The 17,945-nt window shown below is 49.0% G+C and overlaps 1 protein-coding gene across 1 annotated transcript in view; it reads right to left on the bottom strand.

Annotated features, from left to right (window-relative positions):
- Positions 1-264: 264 nt before the first annotated feature.
- MCRIP1 (MAPK regulated corepressor interacting protein 1) overlaps positions 265-17,945 on the bottom strand; it is a 101,892-nt gene continuing 84,211 nt past the window's right edge. Inside the window, exon 5 of the mRNA XM_078653824.1 lies at positions 265-3,355. Within this exon, the coding sequence (XP_078509950.1) occupies positions 3,291-3,355 (65 nt within the window). The 3' untranslated portion in view covers positions 265-3,290. The remainder of the gene's footprint in view (positions 3,356-17,945) is intronic.

Below are 17,945 nucleotides of genomic sequence, written 5' to 3'. Positions count from 1 at the left end.
ATAAGTGACACACCCAGAACAGAATACAAAAGAAAAGGCTTTGTTCCATGTCGCTGAAGAGATGCTTCTTCCAACAGCTCTTGCGTGCTTCTAGTCAAGACATCCTGGCAAGTAAGCACACAGAGACACCTTCAACAGAATCAATGGACTTTGGAGAAACGATTAGGTAGACTGATCTACTGAAATGCTTTGCAGTTAACTGATTATGTAATCCAAAAAATTATCAGACTCAAGCTCTGTTAATTGAATTACACAAACTATGCCTTTTTGCTACAGCAATTTATTGGAACCATGTTATATTTGCCAAAATGTTAGTCTTGACAAATGAATTTGCATGAAACAAATGTTGGGATATCTATCAAATGTGAATAAATTAGTCTTCTGAACATTTGCAAAAGTCGACATTTGACCCCTTTCTTCTATCCATATCAAACTGTTTTATATCCAAAACCAAAAATGGTTCAAACGATTTCGGAATTGTGAAGACAGTCATCGGCCAATGGCATATAAGAACAAAAAGAAGCCGAAAATATTCCCTCTTGGGCTTTACATTTGGGTTTAGAAGCTCCTAAACAGCTTAGGGATGGTACCAGGCAATCTTCCCACAAACAGTCCTGTAATTCACCCTGAAGGTCTCAACCCTTTTGATCTTGGAGGGGTCCTTGAATTGATCCTACCAAGCTGGGCTGTAAGGTCCTGGTGGCTCCTGGCAGCTCACTTGTCCGAGCTGACTTCCACACAAATGTCAGTCCTCCTCAACCTTCTCTTCTTCACAAAAGCACAGCCTCTTCCAGGCTTAAGGGAAGCAGTGACCAACAGAATTGTATTCCTGGCAAATGCCACTCTACTTGAACAGCAAAGCATTCTCTTCAAGTCCTGATGAAGTATGCGTTACAGGTTCAAAGAGGAAGAGGTACTTTGGAGGAAATTGCATGAGGTCTAGACCAATGAAATTCCAAGCTTTTCAATTTAGAAATGCCAACCGAGAGGTTTAAAGAGCAGGGAACGGACAGACACCAAATGGTTAGTTTGTGAATTCTAAGCTATGTTTGCAGTTTCAAGCTAATAAAAACACTCCTAGCCAACAGCTAATTGTGGGCTCAAGTCAGGGCTCTGCTTCCTCTTCATTATAGACTTCCAGGGCGTTGTGGGTGGCTGCCTGCTACACAGATCTGCTTTCCTTAAGTAGGAGTCTTCTCTGCATGCAGATAATTTTCGATTTCTGCCCAATGCTAAGTGGGCCACATTTAAACCTAGGCTGCTGGAATCTCAGCGATGCACACCAGGTGGGACAGAATCAGAAAGCTCGGATCATGCTCACCTACACTAGAGCTCCTTGAATCCACAATCGTCAGGTGGTCCTCGTATGGTTTTAAGTCCAGGGTGTTGAACTAATGAATTCTGATCCATGTGAGTTTAATATTCAAGTGTTTTCTTAAGATGGTCTGAGGTTAATCAAGATTTACCTTGGCAAAAACATGTTAAATCACATAAAAAAGATGTTGCATACATACACTATGAAAGGGTTAACACCAAAGAGGGAAAATACAGCCAAATGGAAGTGAAATGTCTTACTTACATAGTTCTTGGCTAAAATGTATTATGCCAAATCACACTTTTATATGTGAAGATGATTGCTGAATTGCTTTACTGCTAGAGGTACCAAAAAGAGGGTTTAAAAAGAAAGCTATCTTATGCATAGGATTGTGTTGGGTCCTAGCTGTTTGTAGTTTCAACTGAAGCCAAATCTCCCAGACACAACTGAATGCAGAGGCAGTTTTTTCCAACAGCATTGTAAACCCTGCTGATGTTGGTTCTGAGTGATAGGTACGCATTGGCCGAGAAGACTTCAAACTTCACCTGAATCTTAGCAGAGAGCTTACATGCCTTGGGCTCAATATGAGGGAAGGAACTGTATATCCCTTATTCCAGTCTCCCTCCTGATAGCTGGGGTTTACCCCTCTAACTGGGCTGCCAGGAACATCAACATCAACTGTCCCTCTCTGAGGCAAATAAATAGCCATGGGTTGAGAAAGCACAAGGTTGGAAACTTTCCACAAGATGAAGTAAGGAACGATTTCCTGGCCTTCATCCAGTTCACACTTACTCTATGAAGACACAACTGTGACTAGACCACAGTGTTTGCTGCATATGGAAATATTCCCATTTTTACTTTCTGCATCCTGCCTCTAATAGTTCATCCTCTCCTTCACAAATGACCCTACAGAAAGCACACTCAAAGGTCAAGAGACATTCTCTTACCTAGGATGGTGGACCCATGTTGGTAACGAGAAAACACAACTCAAAAAGTCTGGCTTCAGCCCTAGCAGCCCTTGGTACCAGTTAGAAGAGATGGAATGTTATGGATAGTTAGGGTAGAAGAATGAGCATACAATAGCATGGAGGATGATCTTGACACACATCTTGACACACATAGGGACTCCTCCGGAGCTTTAGAGCGTTGAAGAAAGCATAGTTTGCTTAACCTGCGGCTCCAGTCAATCTACACAAAACTGTATATAGAAGTGGTGGAACGAGTATATATAGAGAGAAGAGACCCCCTCCCCAGTCCCAAGGCCCTGCTACAGACCAGTATATAAAGAGCAAGTGGGGTTTAGGAGGATGGGGAGGGATCAACAGAGCATGATCTACAGATGAATATGGATAGTCGGGGAGAAAGTCTCAAGTCCGTGACTGCCCCACTTCCAACAGACACAGTATTTCAAAGTCAGCCCTTGATCATCCTGCACCTTAGACAAATTACCTTTTTTTATTAGGTATGGGTTAGAAGCAGGTCATGATCATCTCCAGTATTACAGGCACTCCGACTGATACAATCTTCTGTGTTATTCAAGGACATAAAGATGTAAAGAGCACTACTAAGAGAAGCATATGAATGTCTCCTTCTCAAGAGTCTGCCTGTAGGACTTTGCACATGGCTTGAATGCCAGCTGGCAACTCCGGCAAGGATTGCCGTCACAGACTTTGTCCTGAGCACGGACACAAAAACTCACCCAAAGCATCATCAAAACGCTCTGTATTTTGGAGTTTCAGTTTTGAAATAACAGAACTGTTTTGCCCACGGGCCAGGTCTGCTGGAATACAACTTAGGGGAGGAGCACAAGAACAGATAGATAGGAGTACAGGATTACAGGGTTTGCCCCAATCTGTCCAATTCTGGGGTCACATCCGGAGGCTAAAGAGAAACAAAAGTCATTGCTCATAAGGGATCATTAGGACAAAGTAGGAGGGAAGCAGTTGAGCTCGTGGGAGGAAGGTGAGGCACATCTTTAAGCCTTCTTGCCGTCTTGCGTGCTGCGTCTCTTCATATCGCTCAAGTCGAAAGGTTTAAATGCTGTTGGGAGAAGAAAGAGCAAAAGCAAATTTAACTTACTAATTGCAGAACAGGTACGCATGGAGTGAGATGTTTAATATGCTAGAAATTCATGGATACTGCCCTCCATCGTACAACACAAAACCTGTCTCTACTGAATTCAGACTAGGGAACGGTGCTATGTAGGCAAGTAGGAGACCGTTCTAACTGTATAGCACACTAAGGAGAAGAAAATAGATGAATGGAGAAGCGTACTGAATCCTGGAAATAGTACGTTTTAGTTTGCTTTGGAGGACCACTGGAATGGTTCCTCTTGACAAAGACTCAACTTTAGCTGTAGTTAATTTGTGAAGTCTTTGCAATGATTTCACCTTTGCTGTAGTTAATTTTTGTAGTCTTGGGAAAGACCAGGGCCGGACTGGGAACCAAAACTGGCCCTGGCAAAGTGCTTGGCCGGCCCCCCCACCTCCCCCCAGGGGAGGGTTGGGGGTTCGACCGCGCTCTTTGCCAGGCCGGTTTTCGGCCGATTTTGTTGCAGGGCCGTTTTTGCGGCAACGCTGCAAAAACGGCCCTGTAACAAAAACGGCCCCCTGGAGCCCAAAACCGGCCCCCACCCTTGCGGCGCACCGGGGGATTGCCCGGTGCCTGCAACGGCCAGTCCGGGCCTGGGAAAGACTCCACATTAGCTGTAGTTAATCTGTGTAGTAATGGCAAAAATTCCACCTTAAGTGTAGTTAATTTATGTAATCTTGGCACAGATTCCACCTTTGTTATAGTTAAATTGTGTTCTTGCAGATTTACTGAAAGCTGTGTCATGTATCACCAAGAAAAGAGCATTCGTGGTACAAAGCTTTTTCTGAGAGACAGTTCTGCTAAGGCCTCACTGGGAGATGTCCCTGGCCCAGCTTAGCAGTAATCCATCTTCAGTATTCCCATACATAAAAGAACGCCTTCCAAGAGCAACAGATGCTATACCTTTTGAGCTGAAAGGAGACAAAGGAAGCCAAAAAGTTTTTCAACCTTCTGGAGATGATATAAGGAGTATCATTGATTTGGGAAATAACATTAGCATCCTCAAAAGAACGATGAGAGCTGGTCAGTCAATCAGCATGCTTTTTTGTGGGCTGTTGCTACTATTACAGGCACACAAATGGAGCATTCTGTGCTGTCAGCTTCCAATATCCCTTTGGCGTGCAGTGGGCCCGGCAAGGCAAACATTGTTCAAAATAGAGAGCGTACCAGGAGCTGCCTATCATCTAAAAGATATGACAAAAAGCAATCACTGGTAAAGCAAATAGGTTTTGCCTTTGAGACCAATTGGCTTTGCCAATGGTTTTTAACCATGCTGTACAGCATCTCCATGGCTAAATAAGAAAGAAAGAAAAGTCTATCACGCGGCCAGCTACGTGATTTTGTTGGCACGCGCACCTCGCATGTGCATGCTTCCAAAATAAGGGCACACTTTTTTCCTTTTTATTTACTGTTCCAAGTGGGATCTGCACATAAAACAAGCATTTGCAATGCAATAGGTCTTGCATTAGGAAAGTTTGAGCTATTGGTCTTGTAAATGACACATTTTTATTTATGTGTTGGTTTTGAAAATAGCGAAATTAATAGCTTTTTCATTTACAATGCCAATACTTTTATCTTTTGCAAATGTGACACCTATAGCATTTGTAATGAAACATGTTTTGTATTTACATGACTTAGATGTATTGATATTACAAATAACAATGGCTTTTAATTTTTTTAAATAATTAATACTTAAATAAAAGTTATTGTAATGTATAATTTCAATAGCTTAAACTTTTGCAAATCACTTTTGTGAAGATTATGTTCAGTGTATTTTATTGTGACGAAAATCCAAGAACAGAAGTGAAATATTAACATCTTTCTGTGACATTTGTAATAAAGCTTGAAACATTGAGAGAACATGTTTGAACCAGTTGTTATTGAATGGTTGCACAGATTGATACTGTGGTGGCGCTGAGTGATGTTGTGGTGGCGATGAGTGATGCTGTGGCGTTCAGTGATGCTGTAGTAGCGCATAGTGATGTTGTGGGGCCCCTGAGTGATGCTGTGGTGCCCCTAAGTGACGCTGTGGTGGTGCAGTGAGGGCGGTAGAGTGGTAGAGTGAGGGCAGTAGAGTGGTAGAGTGAGGGCGGTAGAGTGGTAGAGGGAGGGCGGTAGAATGGTAGAGGGAGGGCGGTAGAGTGGTAGAGGGAGGGCGGGAGTGAGGGCGGTAGAGTGGTAGAGGGAGGGCGGTAGAGCGGTAGAGTGAGGGTGGTAGAGTGAGGGCGGTAGAGTGAGGGCCGTAGAGCGAGGGCCGTAGAGTGGTAGAGTGAGGGCAGTAGAGTGGCAGAGTGAGGGCGGTAGAGTGAGGGTGAGATGGCGGTAGAGTGAGGGCGGTAGAGTAAGAGCGGATAAGTGAGGGTGGTAGAGTGAGTGCTGTAGAGTGAGGGCGGAAGAGTGGTAGAGTGGTGAGGGTGTGTGAGAGGGTGAGGGTGTGTGAGAGGGTGAGGGTGTGAGAGGGTGAGGGTGGGTGAGGGTGTGTGAGAGAGGGGGTGTAAGGGTGAGGGTGTGTGTGAGGTGAGGGGTGTGTGAGTGGGTGAGGGTGTGTGAGTGGGTGAGGGTGAGGGGGTGTGAGGGAGAGGGCACGTGAGGGTGAAGGCGGGTAAGGGCGTGTGAGAGTGGGAGGGTGAGAGGGTGTGTGAGGGTGAGTGGGTGGGTGAGGGGTGTGAGGGTGAGGGGGTGTGAGGGGGAGGGGGTGTGAGGGTGAGGGGGTGGGGGAGGGTGAGAGGGTGGTTGAGAGGGTGGTTGAGAGGGTGGGTGAGTGAGGGTGAGGGGGTGTGTGAGGGTGAGGGGATGTGTGAGGGTGAGGGGATGTGTGAGGGTGAGGGGATGTGTGAGGGTGAGGGTGTGTGAGGGTGAGGGTGTGTGAGGGTGAGGGGGTGTGAGGGGATGTGAGGGTGAGGGGGTGAGGGGTGTGTGAGGGTGAGGGGTGTGTGTGAGGGGGTGAGAGGGTGAGTGTGTGTGAGGGTGGGTGAGGGTGAAAGGGTGGGTGAGGGTGAGAGGGTGGGTGAGCGTGGGTGAGGGTGGGTGAGGGTGTGTGTGAGGGTGTATGTGAGAGTGAGGGGGTGTGAGAAGGGGTGTGAGGGAGGGTGAGGGGATGTGAGGGTGAGGGGTTGTGGGGGTGAGGGGGTGTGGGGCTGAGGGGTTGAGGGGATGTGGGGGTGAGGGGGTGTGAGGGTAAGAGGGTGTGTGAGGAAGGGTGAGGGTGTGTGAGGGTGAAAGGGTGGGTGAGAGGGAGGGTGAGCATGTGTGAGAGGGTGAGTGAGGGTGAGGGGGTGTGTGAGGGTGAGGGGTGTGAGGGAGGGTGAGGGGTGTGAGGGTGAGGATGAGGGGGTGTGAGGGTGAGGAGGTGTCTGAGGGTGAGGGGGTGTGGGGTCTGAGGGGTTAGGGTGAGAGGGTTGTGAGGGTGAGTGAGGGTGGGTGAGGGTGTGACGGTGAGTGAGGGTGTGTGAGGGTGAGTGAGAGAGGGTGTGTGAGGGTGTGTGAGGGTGAGAGGGTGTGAGGGTGAGGGAGGGTGAGGGTGTGTGAGGGTGAGGGGGTGTGGGGGGTGAGGGTGAGAGGGTTGTGAGGGTGAGGGGTGAGGGTGAGTGAGGGGGGTGAGGGGTGAGGGGTGAGGGTGTGAGGGTGGGTGAGAGGGTGTGAGGGTGTGTGAGAGTGAGGGTGTGTGAGGGTGAGGGTGTGGGAGGGTGCGGGTGTGTGAGGGTGAGAGGGAAGAGAGTGAGAGGGTTGCGAGGGTGAGGTTTACAAATACCGAGCATATGTAGAGGAAGGTGGCACCCACAGGGTGGGCTTGCTGCACGGTGAGGGGAGGGGGGCTGCGGTTCGCTTTAGGGGCTTGTTAGGGGTAGTAAGCACTATGCATGCATTCCATACAACCATGAGGGAAACATGCATTCCATACAACCATGAGGGAAGTGGGTAGAAGGTGACAGTGAGAAAAAGATTGAAGTGGGAGTTTGACAGACGTGCAATTGGTGAGCTGACTGTGGGGGACTGGTGGGGTGGGAGAGAGACGATCAGAAGTGGAAAGTGAGGGGTCGAACTAGCAGAGTGATTAGAAAGAAGGGGGGGCGGACGGAGATGATAAGACCAAATGGGACTTGGAAGCGAAGATTGTGATTCTGGACAGATGGAAATAGGGTGAGGGGCAAGAGAATAGGACGTGCACAGACGCGCTGATGGGGTGGGTGGCAGATGAGACCTAGAGCTAGAAAGTGATGTGGTGTATTGAACGTGCATAGCAGGCAAATGGGAGGACAGAGGCGTGAGACGGAGGGGAGGCGAGAAGGGGTGGGGCAGCAGGCGGCGAGACGGGGACAGGTAAAGAGTCACTCGGGGAGAAGGCGAGTTAGGAGGATGGAACAATGGGGGCAGAGAGCCAGGGAGAGGGCGGAGAAGGAGAAAAAGAGAAAACTCCCGCTTTGATATCAGTTAAAAGGAGAGGAATGAGTGGGAGGGAGTGAGCTAAGGGGGCGGAAGAAACGTCTGCAGGGGAACAGAGACAGAAGAGAGATGCACAGAGACAAAGGGGATGAGAGGAAAGGGCGAACGGGGGAGGCAGAATCGGATGTGGGAAGAGAAGCAACAGAGAGCGGGGGACATGGGTGGGACATTCAAGAGAGAAAGGTGAGACTAAAAGCAAAAGACAGAGAAGTAGCGAAGGAGAGAAACCGAGGGAGTGACAGGAGAGAGCTGGTGTGTGGGATGGACAGAGAAAGGCAGAACAAGCTCTCGGCATTGTTGCGGCGGGGGGGTGGGCGGGGGAGCGGCAGCCTTTGAAGTCTGATGCCGAGGCTCAGACAAATGGTGGTGTGCGAGCGGCTTCCTTTCAAGTCTGATTGGGAGGGGGGGAGAAAATGGCAAGCGCGCGCCCGGCGCACATGCACTGGCCATAATCCGCATTCCAAAGCCCTCTTGGTAGGATTTTTTGGTGCCCCTCTATATCTCTCGCCAGCAATGGGCAAGCGCATTGGCAGGCGAGACCTAAAAACGATTTAGCATATTTTTTCTTTTTAAGTGCAGGTGGGGGAAGATACTTGGAGGACGCAGGTGTGGGAAAGCAATGAGGGGGTCTGGGAAGGAGAAGCAACAAGCGACAGGGAAGGTGGGCCAGGGAGACAGAAGCAACAGGTAGGGGTAGGAAAAGCAACAGGTGACAGAAGGAGAGCGCGAGTAAGGGCAGTAACACGTAGGGAGGGGGTGCAGAGGAGAAGCATCAGGCTGTGAGCAACGTGGAGCCAATGGGAGAAGCACACAGGCGAGAAAGCAACAGGGAGAGGACACAAGAGCACACAAAGCATGCAGGGCTTTAGGGAGAACCAGATGGGCAACAGAGCAACACTGAGTGTAGGGGTAGAGAAGTTCTTGAGGGAGATAGCTTGAAAATACATGCACTGCTATGGAGTGCTTAACCCAAATGAAAAAAGTAATGGTTAAAAAGCAAGCACAGGAAGCATGGATGGCAGCCAACTAAAAGGGATGGTAAAGAGGCTATGCTCCATGGCAGGGTCAAACACAAGACTGACTAGCTGGGACACAAATAAGAAGCAGGCAAATGAGCGTGTCAGGTAAGGCAACCAATGGAAGCATAGAACGAGCTCAAAGTCTCTGTTTATTCTTGGTGAGACCACAATATGTCTTTCACCAGACAGCACATGCAAGACTAATAGGATTATCCTAACTAAGTGTCATTCTCCTGCAGCCCTACATCAGCCTCTTCTGTAATAGCCAGTTGAGACACAGGTGAGCAGAGTCTTCCCTTTGATTTTCCTGAGGGGGAAGCCAAATCAACCAAAGCAAAGTGGAGAAAAATAAACTGCTTACATTTTTTTCTATTTTTCTTAGGCTTTTTGGGTTTCCATCTCAGCAAAGGGAACAACACAGACAAGCGAGTCAGCTTTAGAAGTGGCTGACGGAGAGCTGCGAGAGAAAGGAGCCATTGTTTTCATCCTATCTTTCAGATTGGAAGCAGCTTTCTCTCCCACAACGCTACTTTTTTTTGGCCAGGTGCTAAGAGCCTTTTTTCCTTACCTGCATGGCAAGAATGGTTGTTAATTACCTGCACCACCCCTGCTGTTCACCATTGCAAGTGGTGGAGGCTGAAAACTGCTGAGGCACAGACTGTTTGATATGCATTGAGTTTGAGTCAGCGGCGGCCGCCATAAACAAAGGGTGGTGAGGCAAGTTAATAAAATATAAAAATTAAATATAAAACGTACCTTTTGCCGCCGCGGCCGGCCGCCTCCAGCTTCGCGTTTGCCGCCTCTTCTCTTCCTGGGTTCCAGCGTCCCCTGGGACCCAGACTCCCATCCAATCCCAAAGCGCAGGGATAGGTCTGAACTGGCAGGGAAGACGCCATGCTCAGACCAGGGAGTCTGTGGGGTTTCTCCAGCCCAGCTGCTCAATGGAGCTGGGCTGGATAAAACCTAAGTGCGCATGTGTGTTTTGGTCAGCCTGTGACGACCTGCCACGTTGTACAGATGGAGCCATAGATCTATTTGCCCTTAGAAACAAACGCGCAATTTTCTGTATCCGGTGTGCGCGACACCCTCCACATGGGAAACTGTTCGTCTCTGGGCTCACGTTTCTTGCTCAGGAAAATCCTTTATCAGTATCTTTGTTCTGCATGATTGGAACACGAAGCATTTCTGCTTGTCTTCTCGGTTTTGAATTAATTCCTTCGTGTAATAGGATTTCTCATAAAATTACAGTACGTTAAGACGGGGACCTGATTAAGGCGATCTCGCCGAAACGCGCGTAGTCTCACTACCGCCTTACCATCAGCATTTGTGTCTAAGTTTTAGTTTGTACTGTGTTTGAGTTTTGCATATTTGCTTGAATAAAAGGAAAAATAATATCAGACAAAATTGTTTAGCAATATTATTATATTACATTTTTTATAATTTCAAATAATTAATTTTAAAATGATTCACATTTTGATGTCTTATGTATGTTATGTTTAGGCCATAGCTACTAGATATCGGTTTGGGTTGTCTTAGTGATTTACAGCCATTCGACTAAGCTATAGACCATTACCTACTACAATTTTTACCCTATGTATAGCTAGTCTATTAATTATATATAAGGGGCCCCTGTTTTTCAAAAAAAAAAAAAGGTAAGGCAACCAATGGAAGCATAGAACGAGCTAAAAGTCTCTGTTTATTCTTGGTGAGCCCACAATATGTCTTTCACCAGTTAGCGCATGCAAGACTAATAGGATTATCCTAACTAAGTGTCATTCTCCTGCAGCCCTACATCAGCCTCTTCTGTAATAGCCAGTTGAGACACGGGTGAGCAGAGTCTTCCCTTTGATTTTCCTGAGGGGGAAGCCAAATCAACCAAAGCAAAGTGGAGAAAAATAAACTGCTTACATTTTTTCTATTTTTCTTAGGCTTTTTGGGTTTCCATCTCAGCAAAGGGAGCAACACAGACAAGCGAGTCAGCTTTTGAAGTGGCTGACGGAGAGCTGCGAGAGAAAGGAGACATTGTTTTCATCCTATCTTTCAGATTGGAAGCAGCTTTCTCTCCCACAACGCTACTTTTCATTGGACAGGTGCTAAGAGCCTTTTTTCCTTACCTGCATGGCAAGAATGGTTGTTAATTACCTGCAACACCCCTGCTGTTCACCATTGCAAGTGGTGGAGGCTGAAAACTGCTGAGGCACAGATTGTTTGCTATGCATTGAGTTTGAGTCAGCGGCGGCCGCCATAAACAAAGGGTGGTGAGGCAAGTTAATAAAATATAAAAATAAATATAAAACGTACCTTTTGCCACCGCGGCCGGCCACCTCCAGCTTTGCGTTTGCCGCCTCTTCTCTTCCTGGGTCCCAGCAGCCCCTGGGACCCAGACTCCCATCCAATCCCAATGCTGCAGAGCAGCGCAGGGATCGGTCTGAACTGGCATGGAAGACGCCATGCTCAGACCAGGGAGTCTGTGGGGTTTCTCCAGCCCAGCTGCTCAATGGAGCTGGGCTGGATAAAACCTAAGTGCGCATGTGTGTTTTGGTCAGCCTGTGACGACCTGCCATAACACATATGCGGACTTTGGGAGTGGAGTACACGTATCACTCCTCCTCCCCCTCCCATGCATAAGCCCCGCCCCTCCCAACACCGCTGTCAGATCCGGAAAATGTAAAATAAAACGATGCAAAAGCATGGTTTTATTTTACATTTCCTAGCTCTGAGCCAGACAGTAGGGCGACGCTCTTCCACCATTGCGGAGGAACCGCCAGTGGTTTGAGGCATGGTTTTATTAATCATAAACGTCTCCATTTTAAAAATAAAAAAGTTGTCCAACAGTGTATAGTTATTTATTGTTTTTCACTGCCCTTTCTATACCTTACTTATTACATTTGGGCAGTCTTATGTGCAATTTAGAGGAACAGGCCTGCTTGAAAATCTCCACTGGCCAGTCCTTTTAAAGAACAGAGGGCAGTCCAAGATCAGTCATAAGTGAAGTGTGATTCTTTGGGACAGCCCGAGGGTTGCCTAGAGAGGCTAGATTGAACACTTTGGCCTAATTACAAGTGGCCTCGTAGTTCTGACGCGCCTGTTAATAGTAAGTTACTGGCAGGGGCGTAGCTTGGTTAGTAAGATTCGGGGGTTGTGAGCTTCAGATTTTCTGACAAGCAGGCTGGCACATAATGTTTAAATATTTAACATGACAAGCTGGGTGCATGAGAGGAACCTAAGGGGTAGTGGAAAGGGAGAGGAATACGGATCGATCGGTAGGAGTACTAAAGAGAAAACACAATTGTTTGTAAAATAACCAATATTTTTTAGGACTTTCAAAAGAAACAGGGAGAGGGTGTGTGCCTTTTTTCTGTTTGTATTTACAAATTCCAGCTAAAATCCGACTGACATCTAACAATATCCGACTGAAAGCACCAGTACCCAACTATTTATCACAACATACATTTATTAGGGGGGTGTAACACCCCCCTGAAGCTTACTGGCCCCATCGGAATTATAAGATTTTTTTCTGCGGACAGCCAAACTGTGGAAATGAAGGATTACTAGGGGAACTGAGTATGGAATTACCCTTATTTCTTAGTGGACCCCCAGGATTGATTGATTAGGCCAGAGTTACTGGTAGCGCCGGTTTAGCTCATAATATTGGGACATAGCCTTACATGTGACAGGCACAGAGACTACCTACCCTCTTGTGATTTCTGTGGTTCTGGTCTGTCATATGAAATCTCTCGATTCCCTCTTCATTCTTTCTAAGACTGCTCAGTGAGTTGAGCACAATCTACAGTGATCTTTATGTACTCTTCGTGTCTTAGGATAAATAGGTAAACCAGGAGAATACATTATGTGGCTAAAATTTCAGCTACAGCGAGCCAATCATAACTACAGAATAGTAGGCAGGAGTTGGACAGGCAGAGAACGAAGGCACACGACTCATTAATTTAAACTTGAATAATCGCCTGTGAACGTCGACGAATCTATCAACTCCCTCTAAGATTCCTTTTCTACCAACATTGGAAGCACCGTGAATACAAACAACAAGCCAACATAAAGCGCTCCGTGAATAATTAAGCACTGAAAATGTTTTCTGAGAGAAAGTACTTTTCTCTTTCCTCGGCGATCTCTGTACTACTATCTGCGTTTCACTGACCCCGACACTCGTCTGCAGCTGCAGCTGCAGCTCTCAGTTCTGAGGACGGTAATTAGCTTTGCTATTGACTCTCTGTTACCTCCTGCTACCTGCTGTTCTGTTAAATACAGATGCGCACAGGGCGTCAAAGGGTTCTATTAAGCGACAATTATATGACAACAAGCTCACGCCGATTACATTTGCACTAGCCCAGCTGGACAAATCGCCAGCCAGCCCGCCGAACTAGCCCATGGCGAGAGCTCTATGGCCGGAGTCCCTGAGCCTCTGGTGAAAGCGAACCTTGGTTTGGTAACCGTAAATGAAAGTATAATATTACACAGTTGCACATTAAGCACACCACAGGCACTTATTTTTCCACATCATTTAACTACTGAGCCCCCGAAAAAGGAAAAACGCGCAGATCGAGATGATGGAGGAAGAGAAAGGCGGCAAAACCATCTCAAAAATGAGAAAAAACAGGAGCCTGCAAGAGTGAGATAAAGGGACAGGGCGTGTGTGGCAGTGGATGAAGGAGGCATGAGGGGATTTAGGGCGACCAGCCTTGGTATTCAGCGCGGCGTTTAATTGCACCGGTCACCGACTTCTGAGCAGAGTTCATTCTTTCACAAATTAAGCACTGCCTTTCACTAACACATAGGCATGCACACCCACCATGAAATGTATGCGGGAGTGTATGATAAGTTATAATTTTACTTCAAACCTCCATACCCATCCCTTGCTTCTGCCCTTAGGTGAATCAAACCACATTATTAATCGTAAATCAAACCCGTAATTCATCTTAGATGAACGTATAATCAGAAGGCTAAATGTAATAACACCAATCAGTCATTATAATCAGTCGAACAACGACAGACTCCGTTACAAAACAGGAAAACCATCTACTGGATAGGTACGTGAAATTAACAGTTTACCTATTAATCAAACGAACCCGTTCTATAGGAACATTTGTGCCAGCACCCGTAAGAGCCCCTCCCATCCTCCACCTTGCTGCTCGATGCAGAGAGCTGCGTGGGAAGGCTGTCTGCAGTCTCGCTACAGGCAGCACTGTAAGATGTACAGAGAGTGGGCTTTGGATCTGCCCATTGGCTTCCTTGTCTCTTCCTGCTACTAATGACTTCTGTAGCTGCCCACGGTGGTTGTGTCTTTTTTCTTCAATTGAAAACGGACCAGCATGCTTTCCTTTTCCCCGAAGTTGTGGCCAACCGTAAGCCTATCCCTGATCTTCCACTAAGGGCAAATGACTTCAATGCAGCTTCAAAAATAAATCTTCAGCAATGGTCGTCTTCACTCATATTATTCTGGTCTTAGCCCTTGTATAACATTGCAGCCAATGACACCAGCGTGCTGGAGAACTGGACGCCTCCTACAGGCCCGCCTTGATCGCTCAGTGCATTGTGACATGATCTACTGGAAGCCACCTGTGTTCTCCCTAGCCAAGGGAATGGGGGGACTAGCCCGAATTGGTTTAAATCTTGCTTATCGGGACTCCTTTTGTCCTCGTATGCACCCAGGTTTCATTACTCCCCCATGCACCACTGGGGCCTGAGGGTTAAGCTGTTGTTTCACACGGATATGAAGCTGCTTAAGTCATCTTGCTATTTCTGTTTAGCACGTCATAGCATCATAATGTGTTTTCAAAGCATTGAGGGCGGTGGCTTGCTAAGGCCCCTCTTTTCACTCTTGTGTTGATGACATCTACCCTTACTTTCCTGACCTGGTCAGAACCGGTCGCTCCACCCGCCGCGCGGCCCTCCTTGGTGTGCCTTGGTGTGCCTGATATCGTATTCGCACTGTATCTCCTGCATTCTGTGCCATTGTGCCTGGTATCATATCCATATTGCCTTGGTGTACCTGATATCGTATTCGCACTGTATCTCCTGCATTCTGTGCCATTATTATTGCATTGTTTTGGTATTTGTGCCAGCGACCTCCTTGGTTGTGCCCCCGATCTCGTCTGTGCCATTATTATTGTATTGTTGTGCCCTTAGCCCGTCTCTCCTCCCCGCTCCCTGCCGCTGCTCCCCCGCGGCACCACCCCCGCTCCCTCCAGCATCTCCGGACCGATCCCCTCCCCACTCGCCACCCCGCTCCCGCCTCCCAGCTGCTCCTCCCTCGCCCGCCCCTCAACTCTCCACTTATGGCAGAGTTGCATACGTGCAGCGTTCACGGGCAGTGGGCGCACCCTAAGCGCGCCGAAGGCGCGCCAAAGGTAAGCCTGTCTGCGCCTGGACCGCGCCCAGCGCCAGACCCCCTGGACCCCGCAGAGGCCATCCCACCCGCCAAACGTACGACGCCGCCACCCTCACTGCACTCAACACCGGCCGACTCCCCGACTGCTACCGAGCCAACCCAGGACGCACCCATGGACCCTTCACCTGCCAATCCTGCAAGTTCTGCTGCATCAAGACCTACACTGCATCCGCTCACGCCAAGCGGAGCTCCAACATCAACCACCTGAAGTGCATCCTGCTCAACACCCGCTCGATCCACAGACGCCATTGAACTATGGAACCTACTCGCCTCCACAACTACGGACGTCGCCTTTCTCACTGAAACCTGGATGAAAGCCTCATCAGCACCCGACATCGCCATAGCCATCCCTGACGGCTACAAGATCATCCGAAGGGACCGCAGCAATCAAACAGGAGGAGGCTTCGCCATAGTCCACAAGAACACCATCCGCATCACGTCCAGCTCCGACGACACCCTCACAGCCGCCGAACACCTACACTTCCAGATACACACCGACCCCAAGACCACACTCAGAGGCACCCTCATCTACAGACCCCCAGGACCCCGCACACAATTCAGTGAAGACATCGCTGACTTTGTCAGTCCACACGCCCTCCTCTCCGATGACTATATTCTCCCAGGGGACCTCAACTTCCACCTGGAGAATAACAACGACAGGACCACCACCACCCTGCTGGACAACCTCACCAATCTCGGACTCCAACAACTGGTGAACACCCCAGACAATAATGCCCACAACAGCAAGAAACTCTTCAGCATTGTCAAAGAGCTCACCAACCCCAGCGCCGGCAACAATGACATCATTCCCTCCCAAGACCTCTGCGACTCTCTCACCTCGTTTTTCCACAGCAAGATCGCAGACATACACAACAGCTTCGGCGACCAGACCACTCCCCCACCCACAGAATCGAACCCCCCCCACCACCCTCCGCGCCTGGATCCCGATCAGCACCGAAGACACCATCCGCACAATGAACACCATCCACTCCGGATCGCCAACCGACCCATGCCCCCACCACATCTTCAACAAGGCCGACTCCGTCATCGCCCCTCAACTCCGGGACATCATCAACTGCTCCTTCAACACCGCCACCTTCCCGGAAAGCTGGAAGCATGCCGAGCTCAGCGCCCTCCTGAAGAAACCTTCAGCAGACCCCACCGAACTTAAGAACTACCGCCCCATCTCGCTCCTCCCTTTCCCCGCCAAAGTCATAGAGAAGACCGTCAACAGTCAGCTCGCCGCCTTCCTCGAGTCCAACGGTTCCCTTGACCCCTCACAGTCCGGTTTCCGAGCCAACCACAGCACCGAGACCACCTTCATCGCAGCCACAGATGACATCCGAACCCTACTCGACAATGTGGAAACAGTGGCCCTCATCCTCCTGGACCTCTCTGCAGCGTTCGACACGGTCCGTCACCAAACCTTAATTCAACGCCTCAGCAACATTGGGATACAAGATAAGGCACTGGACTGGATCATCTCGTTCCTCGCCGGAAGAACCCAGAGAGTCCGCCTCCCCCCGTTCAGATCAGAGGCCACCGAAGTCATCTGCGGCGTACCACAAGGTTCATCGCTCAGCCCCACCCTCTTCAACGTCTACATGAGCCCCCTCGCATCCATCGCACGCCAACACAACCTCAACATCATCTCCTACGCCGACGACACCCAGCTGATCCTCTCCCTCACCAAAGACCCAACCACCGCCAGAACCAACCTACAAGAAGGGATGAATAAAGTAGCCGAGTGGATGAAGAACAGCCGGCTAAAACTGAACTCAGACAAGACGGAAGTCCTCATCCTGGGATCATCCCCCTCTGCCTGGGACGACTCCTGGTGGCCCCCGGCCCTAGGCAGTGCACCCAAACCAACGGACCATGCACGAAACCTGGGCTTCATCCTAGACTCCTCCCTCTCGATGACCAGACAAGTTAACGGCGTCTCATCATCATGTTTTAACATCCTACGCATGCTCCGAAAGATCTTCCGATGGATCCCCATCGAAACAAGGAAGATGGTCACCCAAGCACTTGTCACCAGCCGCCTGGACTACGGAAACACCCTCTACACCGGAACCACAGCCAAACTGCAGGAAAGACTTCAACGCATTCAGAACGCCTCCGCACGACTCATCCTGGACATACCTCGACACAACCACATATCCGGACACCTGAGAGACCTGCACTGGCTCCCCTTCAGCAAGAGGATCACGTTCCGTCTCCTCACTCACGCACACAAGGCCCTCCACGACCTAGGACCCAGATACCTTAACAACCGCCTGACCTTCTACACCCCCACCCACCAACTGCGTTCGTCCAACCAAGCCCTCGCCGCGATTCCACGCATTCGAAGATCCACCATGGGAGGTAGATCCTTCTCCTACCTGGCGGCTAAGACCTGGAATTCCCTCCCCTCCCACCTCCGTCGTACCCAGGACCACCTCTCCTTCAGGAAGCAACTCAAGACCTGGTTGTTCGATCAGTAGCGAACTCCTCTCCCCTAAGCGCCTCGAGACCCTCTGGGTGAGTAGTGCGCTATACAAATTTTCTGATTGGATTGGATTGGTGTAAGATAAGGTTGGTGATCACTGCTTCTTGGACAGTCTTATTCCATCGAGGAATGGATTTCTTCTCCCTAATCGCAGTTTAAAACGAGAAACCGATTTTTTAA

This window comes from Lissotriton helveticus, chromosome 7 (assembly GCF_964261635.1).
Source record: "Lissotriton helveticus chromosome 7, aLisHel1.1, whole genome shotgun sequence".
NCBI lineage: Eukaryota > Metazoa > Chordata > Amphibia > Caudata > Salamandridae > Lissotriton > Lissotriton helveticus.
The sequence above is the reverse complement of the archived record's forward strand: the minus strand, read 5'-3'. Positions and strand labels throughout refer to the sequence as shown.